Raw genomic sequence first — 18,843 nt, 5'->3', positions numbered from 1 at the left:
GGTCATAAGTTTTGCCTAATTAAATCTGACATTAAACCAACTTGCATATCGGAACTTGAGAATAAACAAATTGTATTTTCCGTGTCTGTGACATTTTTATGACTTTCAGGGGATGGATTTAAGCGATCCTGTTCTCTAAGTGTTCATTAGGGCATGGCTATATTTCAGACCACCCTGATAACTGACCAATTGTAGACTGACCATAACAATAAAAACAGGTCTCACCATACTTTACATTTGTCTTAAATGGCATTTAGTCCCATTTTGCATTTGCATTTAAGAAAACAAAAACATATATATAGTTTTTTTATTTTATATTCCCATATCCTAATCTAAAATCCTAAGTTTTATTCCTGTTAATTAAGCAATATTTGTTTTATTTGCTGTTGGAACCGTTGATTAATTGTTTCCCCTCATTTTCCATTATTGCACCTGGTACAGATACGTTTTTTTTTTTTTTGCTTAAAGCAGTGTAAAATAAGATGCAAATTAAGTAGTATAAGTTAGAAAATGTGGTTTTCATGATACAGGATTTTTATTATAGCATGCCTTTTTTTAAGGCACGTCTAATGGTTCTCTCAAATGGTCCTCACCTGAATCTATTAAGATATATGCAATATGATGGCGCTAAAATAATATCACAATATTTCAGGGTATTTTTACGATAATTATATATATATATATATATATATATATATATATATATATATATATATATATATATATATTTTTTTTTTTTTTTTTTCTCCGATTTTTTCTTCAAAATATAGCTAGGCTGATTTCCCCCCCATCCCCCCATCATTAGTGATGAGCCATCACACACAGAGAGAGAAAGACCAATTGTGCTCTCTCAGGGCTCCAGCAGCTGATAAGTGTTCAAGCTGCATGACCGGGATTTGAACCAGAAATCTTAAGAATAACGCGATACAACGATACAAGTTTTTTTTTTTGTCAATACTGAGGTATCAGTGTGAGGAAACTGGGAAGTGATACTCACACAACTCTTTATACAGCATTTCTGGAGCAGATATGATTGACACAAACTGATTGGCCTCTGCAGTGCCCTCCCAGGGTTCAACTGAGTTATAGGCGTGGATTATGTGTCCTTGTACTTTAGTATGTAGATTACAATATCTATATATGCAGATCAGTCCATCAATATGCCCTGCCTCTAAACCCATACATCACACAGTGCCCCTCCCATACAACCACTCCCATTTTTTTTTTTACCCTTTTTCAAATTTGAGCTGAGGGAGGAGTCAGCAAAAATTTAGGGGTTTTAGTGCTTCTCTTAATTGAATAGGACATTTTAATATATAATTACATATTCATATCCAATTCTCTAACCTTACCCCACATTACTATTCATTCAATAGTGTTTTTCTTCACAATTAAATAAATTATAAAATAAATTATAACCAAATTCTCCCCACCAATCTACCATTACAAACTCAGGACATGCAGATTTATAGGCCTGAACTGCAGGTTTGATTCCTGAAGCCTCTGTTTTCCGAGCCATGGGCATCAACATGCCAATGCCGTAACGGTTATAAATGGCCTTCGCGATGCCCTGCGCCTTTTCTCCAGGGAAGCAGCAATGATTAATTCCCTTCTAGCAATCAAGAGCCCTTCACCTGTCCCTCTCCACTCACACCACTCAATATCAATTAAAACTGCATGTCTCTACTCACTCCCCCCCTCCACACTCGTTATTCCAGCGCTATAATCCAGAACCGGCCCTTCTCTTTACGAAGCAAGGAGGGAGGAGGTTAGCGTATCTGACCAATGTAGAGGCACGTTAAATAAAACATGCACAAATCTGCATTTCTGCTGAGTAAACAAGCTGCTGCACACACTGTAACGAAGGCCAGAGGTGTGAAATAGCATTTAGATTTAAAACTGCCCAGAGCACACTCTCTGAAGAAGAAGAAGAAGAAGAAGAAGAAGAAGAAGAAGAAGAAGAAAATTAAAGCCTATAGATTTTGCTCGATATGGATTAATAGTTGCATTGAGCACTACTAATGTTTTCTACACCTGAAAGGCTGAATCAAATTTAGGGGTGGGCGATATCGCTCTAAAATAATATCACTATATTTCATGGTATTTTTCTGATACTGATACTTTTGGCGATATGACCAAACAATGAATTAAAAAAATATATTTTAAGAATACACTACTGCAACAAAATTAAATATGTTGACATGGCACCATGTTTCAGGGTGTAGTATCGTTCACAATATTCAAAAATGTTGGCGATATTATTGCGTACGATACGATATGGCTAAACCCTATTGGACACACCTTCTGATTCAATGTTTTCATTTTTTTCCTATATTCTAAATAAATACTAAAGTCATCTAGACTATGTAGTGAACCTAAAAGTGTTACTTTGGGGAGCTGTTAACTCGTGGATTCTGAGGTTGAGCTCTGATGAACTCATCCTGTACAAAGAGGTAACTCTTGCTCATCCTTTCCTGCTTTCCTGATGAGTGCCAGTTTCATCATAACGCTTTTGATGGATTCTGTAACTGAACTTGAGGAAAATTTTCAAAGTTCTTGAAATTTTTCAAATTGGCTGACTTTCATTTCTTAAAGTAATTTTTTTTAATAAAGTTCTTGCTTCTCATAATATGGATTAGAACTTGGATTAGAGCTATTCACTGTATACCAACTCCACCTCTTCACAACTTTACAGCTGATGCTCTCAAACACATTAAGAGTGCAGTATCTGTCCAGTATAATTTATTTTACTTTAATCCTGGATAAATGAAGTGAAGTATTCTCTTACAATCTGGTGAAAATCTTAATTAGTGGTGTGCAGTATCATATCGTATGCAATAATATAACCAAATAAATTTTTTTTTTTTCCCCATTTTCCCATGTAATGTTTTGTATATACGTATCGGCAACAATATCGTTACCCTAAAATATTGTGATACAATTTTAGGGCCATATCGCCGACCTCTACTCAACTGTGACACTGCTGTGTGTAATGACCAAGTAATTCCTAAAGCTTAGAAAATGTTTTTGATCCAACAGCCCAGACAGTGTTGTAAGGATAAAGTGGGACCTGGGGGGGAAAAATAAATAAATAATATGTATATATATATATATATATATATATATATATATATATATATATATATATAAAAATACAAGAAAAATGTAGAGCATGGCCTCTCTCTTTAACTGCAGCGTGCTGCTCTTTGGTGGGCTGAGAGAGTCATCAGTTCTGAGGCATGGCTACAGAGGTCACAGTGGAATAGCCAAGTCAACAGCAAGAGGTCACAAAGGCTAAAATTCAAGGTAGCTTCCTCTGATGAGCTGCACCCTACTTAGCGCTTCTCCTCCGACTCGCACTCGGCCACGGTCTCCACAGAGTATTACGGGTGACTGGAGATGCACACGAGGGGGTTCCAGCCCGTCCTGCTGTCGGCGGTGAGTAATGACCAAGACTGCCGAGCATCATATGAGAAAAGAGCCTGTCTGCCAAAGGCACATAAAAAGGGGAAAAGGGAAAGTAAAAGGTACTCGACATTCAACATCTGCCAGCTCCCATAGGGCAGTAAAACCCAAGCACCAAAGAGCCTGCCCGGAAAAGCGAAGCCAGAAGCATCACAAAGCACGAGCACGTCTACATCTACACAAATCTACACCTTTTCACAACCAACCTGCCTTTTACAGGGTTCTTGCACCGTTTTAAAATTCAAATTTAATGTTTTTAAGTCCTTTTTTAGACCATAAAAATATAAATTAAAACCTAAAAAATGTGGTCATACTTTCTCTTTGGAAGGAAATAATTTGTTGTATTGGAAATCAAAACTTAACGTACATAACTTGCCCCTAACGTTACTATGTTATCTAGCTCAGCGCTAATGTTAGCTAGCTTTACGCTAACCTTAGTCCTCTCCCAAGTAATGTAGCTAACTTGCCGCAAACGTTACTATGTTATCTAGCTCAGCGCTAATGTTAGCTAGCTCTCTGCTAACCTTAGTTCTCTCCCCGGTAACTTGCTTCTAATGTTAATATGTTAGCTAGCTCTCTGCTAGCCTTAGTTTTCTCCCCAGAAACGTAGCTAACTCACTACTAACATTACTATGTTAGCTAGCTTTCTGATAACCTTAGTTCTCTCCTGATTAACTTGTTGCTAATGTTATTATGTTAGCTAGCTCTCTGCTAACCTTAGTTATCTCCCCAGTAACATAGCCAACTCACTACTAACATTACTATGTTAGCTAGCTCTCCACTAACCTTAGTTCTCTCCCCATTAATGTAGCTAGCTCGCTGCAAATGTTACGATCTTAGCTAGCTCTCTGTTAACCTTAGTTCACTTTCCAGTAATGTTAGCTAACTCACCGCTAAAGTTAGCATGTGCTAGGACCAGTAGGAACCCTGTTTTATTTACTAAAATTTTATTTTTTCCAATTATAGCGTGTTGCCAAAGTGGACAGTCTTTACAGCGACCAAATTCTAAATCAGAAATATATTAGCACAATAGGAAAATGCACAGACAGCATAAACTCAAGATATTTTATGTTTTGTTTGCACATATTAATTAACTTAAGGGTGTACTCACACTCGGCACGGTTTGGTTGAAACATGCTAGAGCACGGTTCTGCCCCCTGCCCATGTCCCTGCTGGCCTGCACTCACACTACGTTTAAATAATCCGTGCCCGAGCACACTTACCTCACTCACTGCTCAGTGGGTTTGCTGGTGTTGAGCTGAATTCAGCACCCCCGCCACGAAAAGCACTCTTTCTCTGGAAAATGTACGCACCGTATTTTTAATAAAAGCCCAGATTATCTAACTATTTAGTATTTAATTTACTTAGAAATAGGTGTCAAAAGTCACGGTTATATCAGCCACAGTTGCATACATAGTGTATTCTCCCAAGAGAGGGGTGCTGCTCTTGACAGGGGTGCTGAATTCGGCACAACACCACCATGTTTGTTTACAGGAACATCGTATCACTGACATCATCTTGTTCCATGCTCGGGCACAGATAGCGCTCACACTGCATACGTACCGTGCTTAAATCCAAGTGGAACGTGCTGTGCCCCACCTCTTCAGTGTGACCACTCTAGTCAAATGAGCCGTGCTTTGCTAGGTAACCGTATTAAATTTTACATTTTTTAATCAATAGACACCACTAATAACAACAACAAAATTAACATATATAAATATGAATAGTTGGGAGACAGCATAAAACTCCTATTAATCTTCTAAAAAAATACTGTACATATGCTGTACATAAGCTCATTGGGATTCCTCTGGCGGAGACCTCCAGTGTAAAACAAAGTTTTGCTAATGTAATATTTAATTAGCATTGGTGAAACAGTGTTATAGTGCTTATTTTCTAAATCAATGAACCTGCAAAACCAGCCTTAATTGATTCTAAAACATAGAGAACAAACAATGTACAAACAGGAACAGTAGATAATGAGAAAGAAGCTGGGCTGGCTTTGTGAAAAGCAATCCAGACTCTATTATCTCGCTGTTGAACAGGAACGACCTATCCGAACAGAATGAGAAAATTCTACTCCGCACAACCGCTCTGCACTAAAGCGTCTTTCAAAATCACTCTGAGTGGGAACATACATAACCTGAAAAGCCCCCAGGTCAATGGTAATGTTGGACTTAAGAAACATGAGACAGTTCACTGCTGCTGGAGGAAAACGGCAATATATGGCCACACCTGAACTTCATACGAACAAGATAGAGAGATAATAGAAGAAAATATGACTAAGTCCCACTATAGTATACACTTTTCTGTACTCTTAACCTTGCATTCCACTGTAATCCAATCATTACAACACTTAAAACCATGTGTTTACGTTTACACGATTCTCTTCCAAACATAATCTAAAGTTTTTGTAATTAATTTACTATCAACTTTTAGAAAATAGTAGTCAGTCGTGAGTAAAAGTGGTCTGCACCATTTGCTGTTCTGTGAGGTTAATAACTGTATGGGCTGAAAACTGAAAGCACTCTTGATAGGGGTAGCCAGTTAGTGGTGTTATAAATCTTTGCTCTTATCCTTCCATGAGGCACGCTAGTCTTACACATTCTACAAATAAGTCAGAAGCAAACAAAAAAAAGCCAACCTGCATGTAATGTGCTATGCAGTGTCTCTTAAGATTAAAATGTAATTTACTTTTTTTTTAGAATAAGCCATGATAAAAACTGTGAAATGTGAAACTCTGCACCTGCTGAGAGAGCCGTGAATTCATGTGCAGAACTGCACTGTGGAGCTCACAGTCAAAACACAAGCAAACCAAATTTGCTGCTTATTCAATGCTAAAAGCTTTTTTTCCTGTTTTATATTAATTTGAACAGGATTACTACTACTATTTACTGTATGGGTTGACAGATATACTTTCGAGAGAGGTATCTGGTTAGTAATCTGATGCTAAATTAGTTGTGTACAGTTGAGACTGTTTTGTACTGAGCTGAATGATGTACATTTGAAAGGGGAATCCAGTTAGTGTTCTGATATTTACTCAACTGTGCTAAGTAATGATAGAAATGTTATAAGGTTATATTCTCTTTCACGTTCTATAAATACATGATTTTATCTGTAAGTTGTGGGATTTGGGAGATCTCATCCTCTCTGGTGAGAATGGGTAATTGAGCATGCTTAAAAAAATGTTTTAAACTGGGCGGGTGTGATGCGGTCTCCTTTGAGAGCGGATGAATCCCATTCCAGGTTATGTATGGTCAGAGAGAGAGGGAGAACGCTCAGTCAGAAACTTCACTTTAACTACACACTGGTTTTACTATGAGTGAATGAGCTATTCTGAAGTCTCTATTGCTCCACCAGCCAAAACTGAGCTGGACTCTTATTTTCCATCTAGCTGTTAAAGAAGAAATTGCATGTAGCAGTAACAGTTTTTCAGTTTTTAAAGGTTGCAGTACTTGAGCACTCATTGGAGCTTTAACAGAATCAACATGAACAATATTACGTCAATTAAAGATTTTTTAAACGTCAATTTTGAATATATTTTGTGGTTGGTACCCAGCCCCACTCTGCTTGTATCTTTTTTGTGTTGAAACATGAGACATATAATTAAGCTCATCTTACAGAACTTTTCTTAAGAATGCTCTTATGCGCTCTTAAACTCAGAAAAATGAATCTTCTTGACACTCCAGTGGAAAAAAAAGGTGAAAAATGTATCTCACAAGAGCTCCGCCCCCTCAAGGTTATTGTAACCTCACAGTAACAAATCAGAGCACAAATCAACTTTTTACATCAGCAGCTAGCCATAAGGCTGCACATGCTAATTAGATGAGCTGTAGATATCTCTAATTGGTCTTTACATTCCTGCACATGCATACACAAGATAAATATTTGATTACTCATTAATGCTGCATGAGGGCTGCACTCCTGTGAGACCTGGGCTTAACTGTTGTCTGAACCCGTACGCCAACGACAGCCACTTTATCCCGCTGGTTCTTATTCCCCGAGAGGTCAAAAGGCTGGCAATTCATCCGAGGCAGCTGCTCAGCCCGTGTCAGCGCTGCGGCCGCGAAACAGCAGCCATTTTGAATCATTAGCCTGCGCGGCACTAAGGGCTGCCGTCGTGACACGGAGAATCAATCAAGGGACGAGGCGAGAGCGCGGAGGGGAAGCCAGGAGGCGGACGGATACGGGGACGAGCCGCGGAGCCGGGGAATGACGCACAAGCCGTTTTTACATCAGGTTCAATTTTCTCTTGCATGTTCCATGTTTACATTTACATTTACATGTGCACACACGGGAGCCATGATTTAGTGCGCCCGCGCTTTGAGCGGCGGCTAAAGACGGCCGTTTATTTTGGCAGCGACGCCCCGTGAGTGACGGTCCAATCAGGCCTGAGATGGGCTGTCAAGGACGACAGGCTGAAGGATGAGAGGAGATGGAGGCAGAGACACATGCTGGGAACACGAGAGTGATGCCTCGGACCAGGACGGCACCACAGAACCTTCTTATGAAGCAGGAGGTCAGGATAACAGTAGCTGAATTCATACTGGTTCAACTGGTAGGTTATGTTAAAAAAAAAGGAATAACATACACCTGACCATAAATGCAGTATTATATGACAACTGGTATTTCTTGCTCCTGGGCTCCCCCCAGAGTCAGGAAGTGAAATTTGAAATTTGATATTCAGGTCCTCTGGAACCAATATGGTGCAATATAGAACAACAACAATACAACAGATAAAATAAAGTGCAAACGCGCAATAAAAACAATAGATACAACACTTAGACAATTTAAGAGACAGGACAGTGCAGTACAATCAGTGATTCTCAAATTGTGGTACAGGCACCACAGTTTTATAATTTATAACATAAACTTCATTGGCGCTAGAGTAAAACCCTGTGGAACGCCACAAGATATGCTTGGCACTCTTGTGTATTAACCAGAAACAATAATCAAGCAATAACCTTACCATACTGATACTAGTGCATCTAAAAAAAAAAATAATATAATTGAAAAAGATATTTTATTTCAGTAATTTACTTCAAAATGTGAAACTCATAAATTATATAGATGTATTAAACACAGAGAGATCTATTTTTAGTGTTTATTTCTTTGATCGTTGATGACGACGGCTTACGGCCAATGCAAACCCAAAAATCAGTGTCTCAGAAAATTTGAATATTATATAAAACCAATTGGTACATTTTTGGCAGTGTGGGCAGTGTGCCAAGTTCTGCTGGAAAATGAAATCTGCATCTCCATAAAAGTTGTCAGCGGAGAGAAGCATGAAGTGCTGTAAGATTTTCCGGGAAAACACTGCACTGACTTTAGACTTGATAATAAAACACAGTGGATCAACACCAGCAGATGACATGTCTCTCCAAACAAACCATCACTGATCATCAGTAAATTTTACATTTCATTTGTAAATCAAGGGAGCAGAGTCTGGAGGAAGAGTGGAGAGACACACAGTCCAAACTGCTTGAGGTCTAGTGTGACGTTTCTACAATCAGTGATGGTTTGGAGATACATGTCATCTGCTGGTCTTGGTCCACTGTGTTCTATCACTATTTTTATGGAGTTCTTTTGGTTGAAAAGTGCTGTCAGTGGACTGGACAGTAAACTTACCAATCCATCTCATGAGTGAGGTGAGGATCTGAAGATATTTGGTCTTCTGTGCGTTGAAGAACACAAAAGGTCCTAACAGCAGCGTGAAGATCGCCTGTAATGAGAAGAATGTAACACTGAAGCTATAGCTTATTGATCTTTTTAGTCATATGTAGATCTTCAGTGTGTTGTGCTAAATTAAAAGCACAAACACATGAATACAATACATAAATGTAGGCAGAGCTGTGTGGATAGAATTGGACAAAGATGGCAATAAGAGTGTTTTAGAAGGAATGCTGCCATATTTCAGCTCTAAATATTACTGAAATTCAAAAGACATTGGCATGATGACATGATTGTCACCATAGGTCAATTTGCTGGAAACAATGGTTTCCACCTAGATTACAAATAAACACTTTATTACTGGCGATTTGTGGAAAAAATCAACACACATGTAACTAGTAATGCATCAGCAGTAGTACCATATCAGCACTGTTATACTTTTCACAAGCCAGTAAATTTACCTGATTAGATCCCAGAAAAACTCACAAATATTCTAAATCCAACAGACTAAGCAATGCAATACCACCAGCTTTTCACCAGCCTGGTTAAACGCAGTGGTCATACACCTCCCACACGTGACCCTGACCCCTGCGGCCAAGATCTCAAGCATACTCATAAAAGTCTGAAGTCTGCTGATTGCCTCACATCCCAACTAAGCCTCCAATCAGGACCACCAATCAACACAAGCTCCCTGTTCATCAATCTATCCATTGTTCATTTTTTCCAGCTGTCAAGGCAGACCTTTCTAGATGGACTACATCTGATCATCAATCAAATCAATGAGATGAATAAATCTTTATCACCAGACCTATCTCTGACCTCCAACCTCAAAACCTGAATACCGGAGCTGCATAGGATGGATTATCTCAGGACACCATTAGGAACCCCTACAACACCAAGTCGGAACATCGGCCATGTTTGCTAATCATTCCATATTTCTTTCTTTCCATCCGAATACCACAATGCCACACTTCCTTCCGGGAGCAACTATTTTTGGGAAAATTAGTGTAAAAAAAAAAAAAAAAAAAGAAGTTTTGTAAATTGACGTTTTGTAAAAAAATACAATAATAATCTGCTGCTCTTTAACAGGAGCAAACACCCCTCACACCATCCCCCCATCTAGTGCTCCATTTCCTCCAACAGGTAAACGTGCTATGGCGTTTTATCAACAGCATGGCTTATCACATATGTCGCATTTTCCGATTTAAAACCAGGCCTGGCACAAAATTCCGGAAACTTGACAAAAGCTGTTTCAGGCCTGCCAGGTGGAGGGAGCAGAATGAGAATGAGAAAGAGAGAGAGAGAGAGAGTATGAGAGAGAGCGAGAGATGGGAATACAACAAGCGGACTAGGAGCATGTGGTGCTAGGCTGGTAGTGAGGGAGGCAGGGATGGCGTGACACTGGCACCCATGGCATAACACCTGTGCCAGGGAAGCGGGACAGGAAGGAAGGCTGGCGTGGAGGACAGGGAGAGGAGGGCGGAGCGAAAGGGCCAGACATAGAGGGCAGGAGGGACAGGGGAGGCTCAGAGCCATGCGGGGACGGGTGACTCAGATCTGGCGCAAAGAGAGAGAGAGGGATAGAGAGAGAGAGAGAGAGAGAGAGAGAGAGATGAGATTGAGAACACAAGAGAGAACAAGAGAGTGAGTGAGACAAGGAAAATAAAAGACAAAGATAAAGAGAACCAGCAACACAAAGAATGTGAAGGTGAGAGAGAGAGAGAGAGAGAGAGAGAGATGAGATTGAGAACACAAGAGAGAACAAGAGAGTGAGTGAGACAAGGAAAATAAAAGACAAAGATAAAGAGAACCAGCAACACAAAGAATGTGAAGGAAGGTGAGAGAGAGAGAACACAAGAGAGAACAAGAGAGTGAGTGAGACAAGGAAACTAAGAGACAAAGATAAAGAGAACAAGCAACACAAAAAATGTGAAGGAAGGTGGGTAAGAGAGAGAGAAAGAGAGAGAGAGAGACAGGGGATGAGATGAGATCGAGAACACAAGAGAGAACAAGAGAGTGAGTGAGACAAGGAAAATAAGAGACAAAGATAAAAAAGATTAAGAGAACCAGCAACACAAAGAATGTGAAGGAAGGTGAGACAGAGCGAGAGAGAGAGAGAGAGACAGAGAGAGAGACAGAGAGAGAGACAGAGGATGAGATGAGATCGAGAACACAAGAGAGAACAAGAGAATGAGTGAGACAAGGAAATAAAGAAATAAGAGAATCCAGCAACACACACAGTGTGATAGTGAGAGAGAGCAAAATAGATTAAGCAAATTAAGACAGGAAAAATTGAAGAAGCAGAAAATATAGAAAATGAGAAACATAAAAGAGGGTGCAAAAGTGAACATGAGAAAACAAGATAAGACAAAGATGCAAGGGAGAAGAAGAGAATATGAGAGACAGAACATAAGAGAGAGAGACAGAGAGAGAGAGAGAAAGACGAGAACAAGTGACAGAACAAGAGTGTGTAAAACAGAAAACCAGAAAACAGAGACTGAGAAAATAAGAAAGAGAGCATGATACTGTATACAGCATACAGAGAAAGAAAGAAAGAAAGAACAAGGGATGGGAAGAGAAGGGACAGACCACAAGAAAGCCAAAGAACAAAAGGATGAGAGACAACAGAGAGACAGAATGAAATACAGAGAATAAGAGATAGAAGAAGGAATGAGAAAATGAAAGATTAAGATAAAGAACAAGAGGAATAGCCAATATTGAACAAGTCAAATAACAAGATAATCAAAAATGGAGAGCACAAGACACAATACTAGACAGAACAAAAGTAGAACATTAAATAAAGAAACGAATACAGAACGAAGAAAATGAAAGTGAGAGAAGATAAGAAAGAGATGGAGATTTTTATATAGGGCAGTGAGGTGGTCAGTAAATCTTTAGGCTCTGGTTTAAGGAAGAACAATAAACACCTGAGTGACTCCGAGTTCACCTTTTCATTACGACCAGCTCACATTTCACATGCATTTATTCATTTAATACAAACTGCAGGTCATTCCACAGGCCCGGGAACGCTGAGGCCATCACAACTGCACAGCTGAACGGACCACTGTAAGAGGCCAGCGAGAGCTGAGGAGCTGTAAAGGTGACCCGTCTGATGAGGGAACTGGGCCGGACTCTTTATTGAGCTTATTTACTGAATCTAAAAGCAATGCTGGAGAACTGGAGGACTCCATTACAGGAGAAAGGAGGCAGCATACTGAATCAAATCAAAGAAAGATTCAAAGAGCTGCACAATATATTGCTTCAGCATCGTTATTACAATGTGTATGTATGCAATGGTCACAATGCAGAGCGTGCAATAGCTTGAGAAATGTCAGTATACATTTTTTTTTAAACGTTAATCCACACTACCCTCCTTTTCTCTAACAGGTACAGTATTCAAATAACCCTTCCTTTCAGAACAGAGTTACAAGTGGAAAGGATGAAATTCTCCTTCTAAGCATTGGGACAACTTTTTAAACACCCGATACAGATAAAGCTATAGCAGTGCATACAGCTCTAGTTAGTGCTGGGCGATATGGGAAAAATCATAGATCACGATATGGAGTTTTTTATATCACGATAACGATATATATCATGATATACCACATTTATATAAATACGAAATGAGGGTATTCAATCTGTTCAATTTCAGTTTGTTTTAGTTTTTTCTTTTAATGACCGTTTTTATTAGTTTCAGTTCAGGAGAACTTTCACTTTCAGTTTTTGTTATTTCCTTCGTTTTCGTTAACAATAAGACTTGGTTACTTAGCTATATGTTGACTATCATACTATAGCTTTATATAAAATAAATATAGTATTAAAAAACAGATGACTACATCACAGACTATTTCCTGGAGCCTGACCCGGCCCGAGGTAAGTGACGCTCTCATTTGCGCGTTTAAAGCTCTGCGGGTGGATTAATGAGTGCGCAGCTCGCGTGGATTTGGTGCTTCTTCTACTGCTTACAGGCTGCATGACGTGCAGTCTCTCAGCCTGCCAGTCAGACAACAGTGTCAGCATATACATCGCGTGCGTTGTCCTACAGGACAAACCATTCAAACATGCAGATGAGCTCTCTGCACCCGATTAAAAAAAAAATCACACAGTGTCTGTCTGGCTTAAAATAGTTAGATACAGCTATTAAATTAATAAATCAACATGTATTTAAAAGACCAGAGAGATGTTCTGTACGCTAAGTAACAAATAAGGCTAGAAGCTAATAAGCTAATAACAACATTTAATTAAAACAGAAAATTCTATATAAAATAGGAAAATAACCAACTAAACTAAGCTCAAAATGCTAAAAGAAATATAATCTAACGAATTCTTAAAGACCAAAATGAATATAAACACTCAAAGTAGTAGCTTAAAGACAGAATATAAAGCTTTACCAGCGCTATGAGACGCAACACCTATAGAACGAAGGATCAGCGGCAGCGTGACTGTTCTAGTGAAATAATTAAAATGTAAAAATACACAACAGAGCGCCGTGTACCACATAAAATCAGTCCAAGATCCTCACCAAAAATAGAAAACCATGATAGAAACCCAACCCTAACGCCAATACATTTTATCGCAGCCTACTTTATATATTTGCATGAATAATTGATGAAATTACTGTAGAAACACGATATTTATCGTCATATCGCACAGCACTAGCTCTAATGGAAACTGACGCTTGGTCACAGCATCCTTCACTCCACTCCAGCCACCACAAACACAGCATCACCTAGAAAGTGCCCCGACTCTATAATCTCTCTCACGGTCCGTCCCGGGTTGGTGAGGAGCTGCCGAGTCTCTGGAGCTGCAGAATCAGTATGGTCTATCTACATGTGACCCTCCTCTTCCAGAAGGCTCATTCCTAATGAGATCCCAAAACACTCTGCAAGCTCTCAGCGACAGAGACTGCAGCCACAGCTGCTCTGAACACTGACTGACAGTCTCCGCTCTGGTCATCTGGCTCGTCTTCTTTTTAAGAGATGATTTTAAAACTTCTAAAAGCATTCTTCACATTTCAGAAGATTCTTATAAACTTCAGTAGCAATGAGCAAACCAGCTTCAAATGAGAAGAGGTCGGGACAGTACAGAAAAATGCAAATAATAGGAAATATATCACATTTACTTTGTCTTTTATTGGATTTTATTGTCTGAAAAACTTAATTTATTGAAAATGTATTAATATACTGGTACATCTCAAAAAATTAGAATATCATTGAAAAGTAACTTTATTTCAGTAATTCAGTTCAAAATATGAAACAGAGTGATCTATTTTAAGCTTTTTTTTCCTTTATTGTTGATGATTATGGCTTACAGCCAATGAAAACCCAAAAGACAGTATCTCAGAAAATTTGAATAGGTAATTTATTAGTGTGGGCAGTGTGTCAAGTCCTGCTGGAAAATGAAATCCACAACTCCATAAAAGTTGTCAGCAGAAGAAAGAAATATACTATAATGCATCTATATAATATATGAGTTTCACATTTTTAACTAAAATACTGAAATTAAATTACTTTTCAATGATATTTATTTAGATCCACTAGTACATGACTTTGAATTAATAAAGTGATTGTAATGCACTTTCCACTTTGTGATGCAGCCATTCCTTCTCACAACACAACACAAAAAAAATGTGTACCAACATGTAGTGAAGTATTGGAGGGGTCTATTTTAGAGATCTATAGTGGAAACTAAGAACTGTTTGATTGGTCCCATTTACCTTTTACTATTACTAGATCTAAACTTTTTTGTGAAATGTGTTACAGGTCTGAAATGCAAAAGAATAAAAAGAATATTAATAAATAAAACAAAGTTTAACCAGATAAAACATTAGATATATCTTGGGGTCAAAGTCAAAATTAAGTTATTTCCCAACTAATTTTGAGTTTATCTTAAGACAAATCTCTTGTGTGAATCCAGCCCCTGGTCTGTGAGCTAGAAAAAAGCTACATCAGGGCTTTTCAAACCTTCCTAACCCATGACCTGATATTGATGGGTGATGAGGGTGAAGTGTTGTAGTACCAGCAAAGCAAGGCGCTCTACATGGCACTGCGGGTGGGGTGAACTTGCTGAAGCTTTCTTGCTGATACACATTTTTTTTTAAAGTGTGAGGTGATTAATTAAAAGCTGTGCATTCTTTCATTTATTTTCTGCCATTCAGTCTTAGTGAGGCCAAAACTACCCAACACAAAGCATTACTCAACCACAACTAGGGCTGGGCGATATGGAAAAAAAATCTTATCACGATACAGTTTTTCATATCAGCCGATATCGATATGTATCACCATATAAATCAAATCACTTTCTGTTACACTTAAAGGTTTCTTTTTACTCAGAAGTGAGAGAATAAGGGAGTTATGGCCAAAATCACTAGCAGGCTCAGAGCCTTGTGGACAGACACTAGGATATAAGCTATTAAATTAATTTAAAAAAGTCATTACACATCCACACAGGTAATTACATAAAGCAAAATACTTTTTGACAGGTTATTTTGATTTAGTCTAAGTCTTTTGACTAAAATGTATAATAGTTTTAGTTAGTAAAGACATTTGTTAGAGGTAAAAAATACAGGAAAGGGTATTTTTATGTAGAACACTGCTATGCAAAATTAACATTTAATTTGTGTAAACTTGACAGATTATTATTGTAATTTAGCAGTGATTTCAATCACTGTAAATTAATTTACAGTTTTTTTCAGTAGAGTTATTTACTTATCGTCTGTAATTTTAACAGGAAAACTCTGGTAACCACAGCTGCCAGCGTTTTCCTGTAAAAACGACAGTTTTTTTTTTTACAGTGTACATTTTAGTCTATCGGATATTATTAGTTTCAGTCACATTTTAGTCTAGTTTTAGTCTAATAAATTTTGGTCATATAAAAAGTACGTATTACATATGTTTTACTGTTTTTCTATTTTCTATTTGTTATTTTAAGATTATTTACTGCTATTGTCTATTAAAATAATAGCCTTTAAGTTTTGTTGCATTTAAATTATGCTAACATTTAAATATTTTAAAGCAAGTGACCTGTAATGGAGGTGGGACGAATAAAGTCAAGTTTCTGATATGATCCACTTCTACTGCAGTACAGATTTATACTAATATTTCTTGCTTTCAGTAGACTAGACTTACATTACTTAACAAGTGTATTTAAAACTCATCCAGTTCAGAAACAGCAATGTTTAGCTCTTTTTAAATACAGCTAAACATATTACATAATCTTCTGTATTTAGTAAAATATCCAGCACAACAGACTTTCTATCTGTTAAAAACTAAAAACACAAAGTATAAAAATGTTCTGGGCTGAGCAGAGGCAGTTCAGCACACTGCCTAATCGCGTGCTGCGCCTGTTTGCAGAGCTACTTAAATTGGAAATAGAAAATAAAGTTTATCGAATCCTATCGTCCGGCTTATCATAGTTATCGCGATATATATTGTCCTCGATAACAATCGTTATCGTTTTATCGCACAGCACTAACCACAACTGCTTAGACCTACTTATGACAATCACATTAATCAATATTTCATAAGAATTTTGGGTTGTAGAGATGTTTAACAAAAAAAAAAAATAAACGTATTAAATGAAATGTGCATCCCTAAAAAAAAAGCCAAAGTGACTGGATTGGATTTTGACTATTCATCTGTAACAACACTACAGGCTGCTTCCAGATTTTTGTATTAGTTAAACTATTAGCTTAAATTCAACATGATCCAGAATCCAAATCTCTCAGGTTTAAGATTTGCTGGGCTTTATCCTTTGGCTCAGTCTGAACTGTTAAAGAGATAGCAGCAGTTGGGAGAAAGTGATAAAGCCATTAAAACCAAAAGTTCCAAAAGGACTGACAGATTAACAGATGCAAGCCCAAATTTCCCTCCACCAATGAGAAAGATAGAGAGAGACAGAGCTTGGCGAAGTTTCTGCCTACTGTCCATGTGGTGGCACAGAATGCTGAAAAAAGAGGGATTATATTCTCAATCCACTCAGTCCCACAATCCCAAACCATTTGTCTAATCTTCGCTGGGAACAGATTTTAAACACCATGCCCATGAGGAGCTGCAACCCTATCATTTAATAGGGCTAAAGGACAAAGAGGCATCGTTAATAAAGTTAAACAGAGAGTGGGAGTGTTACTGCTGCTTACATGTGTCTTTAGTTTAAAGCAGCAGTCCCTAAGATATTTGCTTTTAAATCAAATAGGATTAGATATGGTACCAATGTCCTGTTTCTATGATCTGGAGACACCAAATCATCTTGAGACAGCATGATTTGATGTGCTGGAAGATCTCTGCAACCTTAAAGGTCTGAAGGTACTGCCTCATGCTACAAGCCCCATGCTACCCCATGTTAAAAAGTTATGATGTACTTTTCCATAATAATGCTGCCATCACAGAATTTTGCAGTACTAGACTTGTTGCTTAACAAAAAACAGTTTGGATGGTCCTGTTTGCTTTTTACCATTACAGGCCCCAAATTCATGTCATCGGGGTCGTGGTACAATACACTACCGCTACCCCGGCTAGTGAATTGGTACACGACCGGGAAAAACGCTCTTATAAGGAGTTAGGGAGCCAAGAACGGGTGAAAAATGAAAAAAGGCAGAAACTAAAGTCACGCCGAGCACGAGAGAGAGACAGGGGAGAAATATAAACAAAAGCTCACCAGAGAAGCATTTTAGTTCACAATATCTGTCTCATTTGCAGTCACAATTCCATGATAGTTAGCTAACCATCGAACTAAGTCAGCTATGGCCCCGCTCCTGTAGCTGAAAATCATGAATCTGATTGGTTAGATTGTCCTACAACTTTGCTACTGTTTCCTACAACAGTCTCATTACTACACCCTTCACAAAATCACTGCACGCAGACACCGTGCAGAAGCCATTTTAAAAAGCTTTGATTGGTTAGAACTGCTGTCAGTCAGATAAGAGTCCTGTAGCAAAAGAAAAATGCAGACTAGTGCTTTGAATTAGTTGCTGTTTTTTAATTTTTAATTTTAGTTTATTTATGAAATATATGTTTACAAATTACAATATACCTATAATATATATTTCCAGGTTAAATATTATGTAATGATTTACATGCACCTAACCTCTGAAGGGTTAGAAGGGCCTTACTGCACACCACTAATACAAACCACATAGTAGCAACACCATATCAACTACCCAACAACACCATAGCAAACATCAAGTAACCACTTATTAACACCACAGCAACCACCTGGGATACCATAGCAACCACACCAAGCAACACCACAGCCACCCTTCTAATGTCTGAGCAGGACTGGTGTGAAGTTTGTAGGCCACTAAAACCGCAGAAGTTGGTTAGGCTCTGTTATAACAGTCAACAGCAGAGTGAGTCATGAGGTGTCAACAGAAGTGTTGAAGACCACAGCTACTGGTTGGAGAGTGACAGCTAGAGTGTGGCATGTGGCAAAGGAGAGTGAAAGAGAGAAGAAAAATAAATAAATAAATAAAGGAAAAGTCAGCCCGGGGCCAGTCCAGATTTGACGAGGCAGAATAGTAACTTCATGTGACACTGCTGATGACAAATGTCATCATATCACATATTAGTGGACAACAGACCTGCAACAGGCAGGAGCCATCAATACCGAAGTCCTCCACAACAGACCAGTACTTCAGTCCAATAACAGCAGATCAGATTACCGTTGTTTGATCGCTATCATCAAAGCAGAAATCCTCCGCCGAGCTCGGCCACG

At 38.4% G+C, this 18,843-nt stretch overlaps 1 protein-coding gene across 1 annotated transcript in view; it reads right to left on the bottom strand.

Moving 5' to 3' along the window:
• The window catches only part of tmem104 (transmembrane protein 104), a 94,319-nt gene that overhangs the window by 23,265 nt on the left and 52,211 nt on the right, over positions 1-18,843 (bottom strand). Inside the window, exon 9 of the mRNA XM_022673739.2 lies at positions 9,091-9,184. Coding sequence (XP_022529460.1) covers positions 9,091-9,184 — 94 coding nt within the window. The remainder of the gene's footprint in view (positions 1-9,090; positions 9,185-18,843) is intronic.

Source organism: Astyanax mexicanus, chromosome 19 (genome assembly GCF_023375975.1).
Source record: "Astyanax mexicanus isolate ESR-SI-001 chromosome 19, AstMex3_surface, whole genome shotgun sequence".
In the NCBI taxonomy this organism is placed as follows: Eukaryota; Metazoa; Chordata; class Actinopteri; order Characiformes; family Acestrorhamphidae; genus Astyanax; species Astyanax mexicanus.
This window is presented reverse-complemented; position numbering and strand designations above follow the sequence as displayed.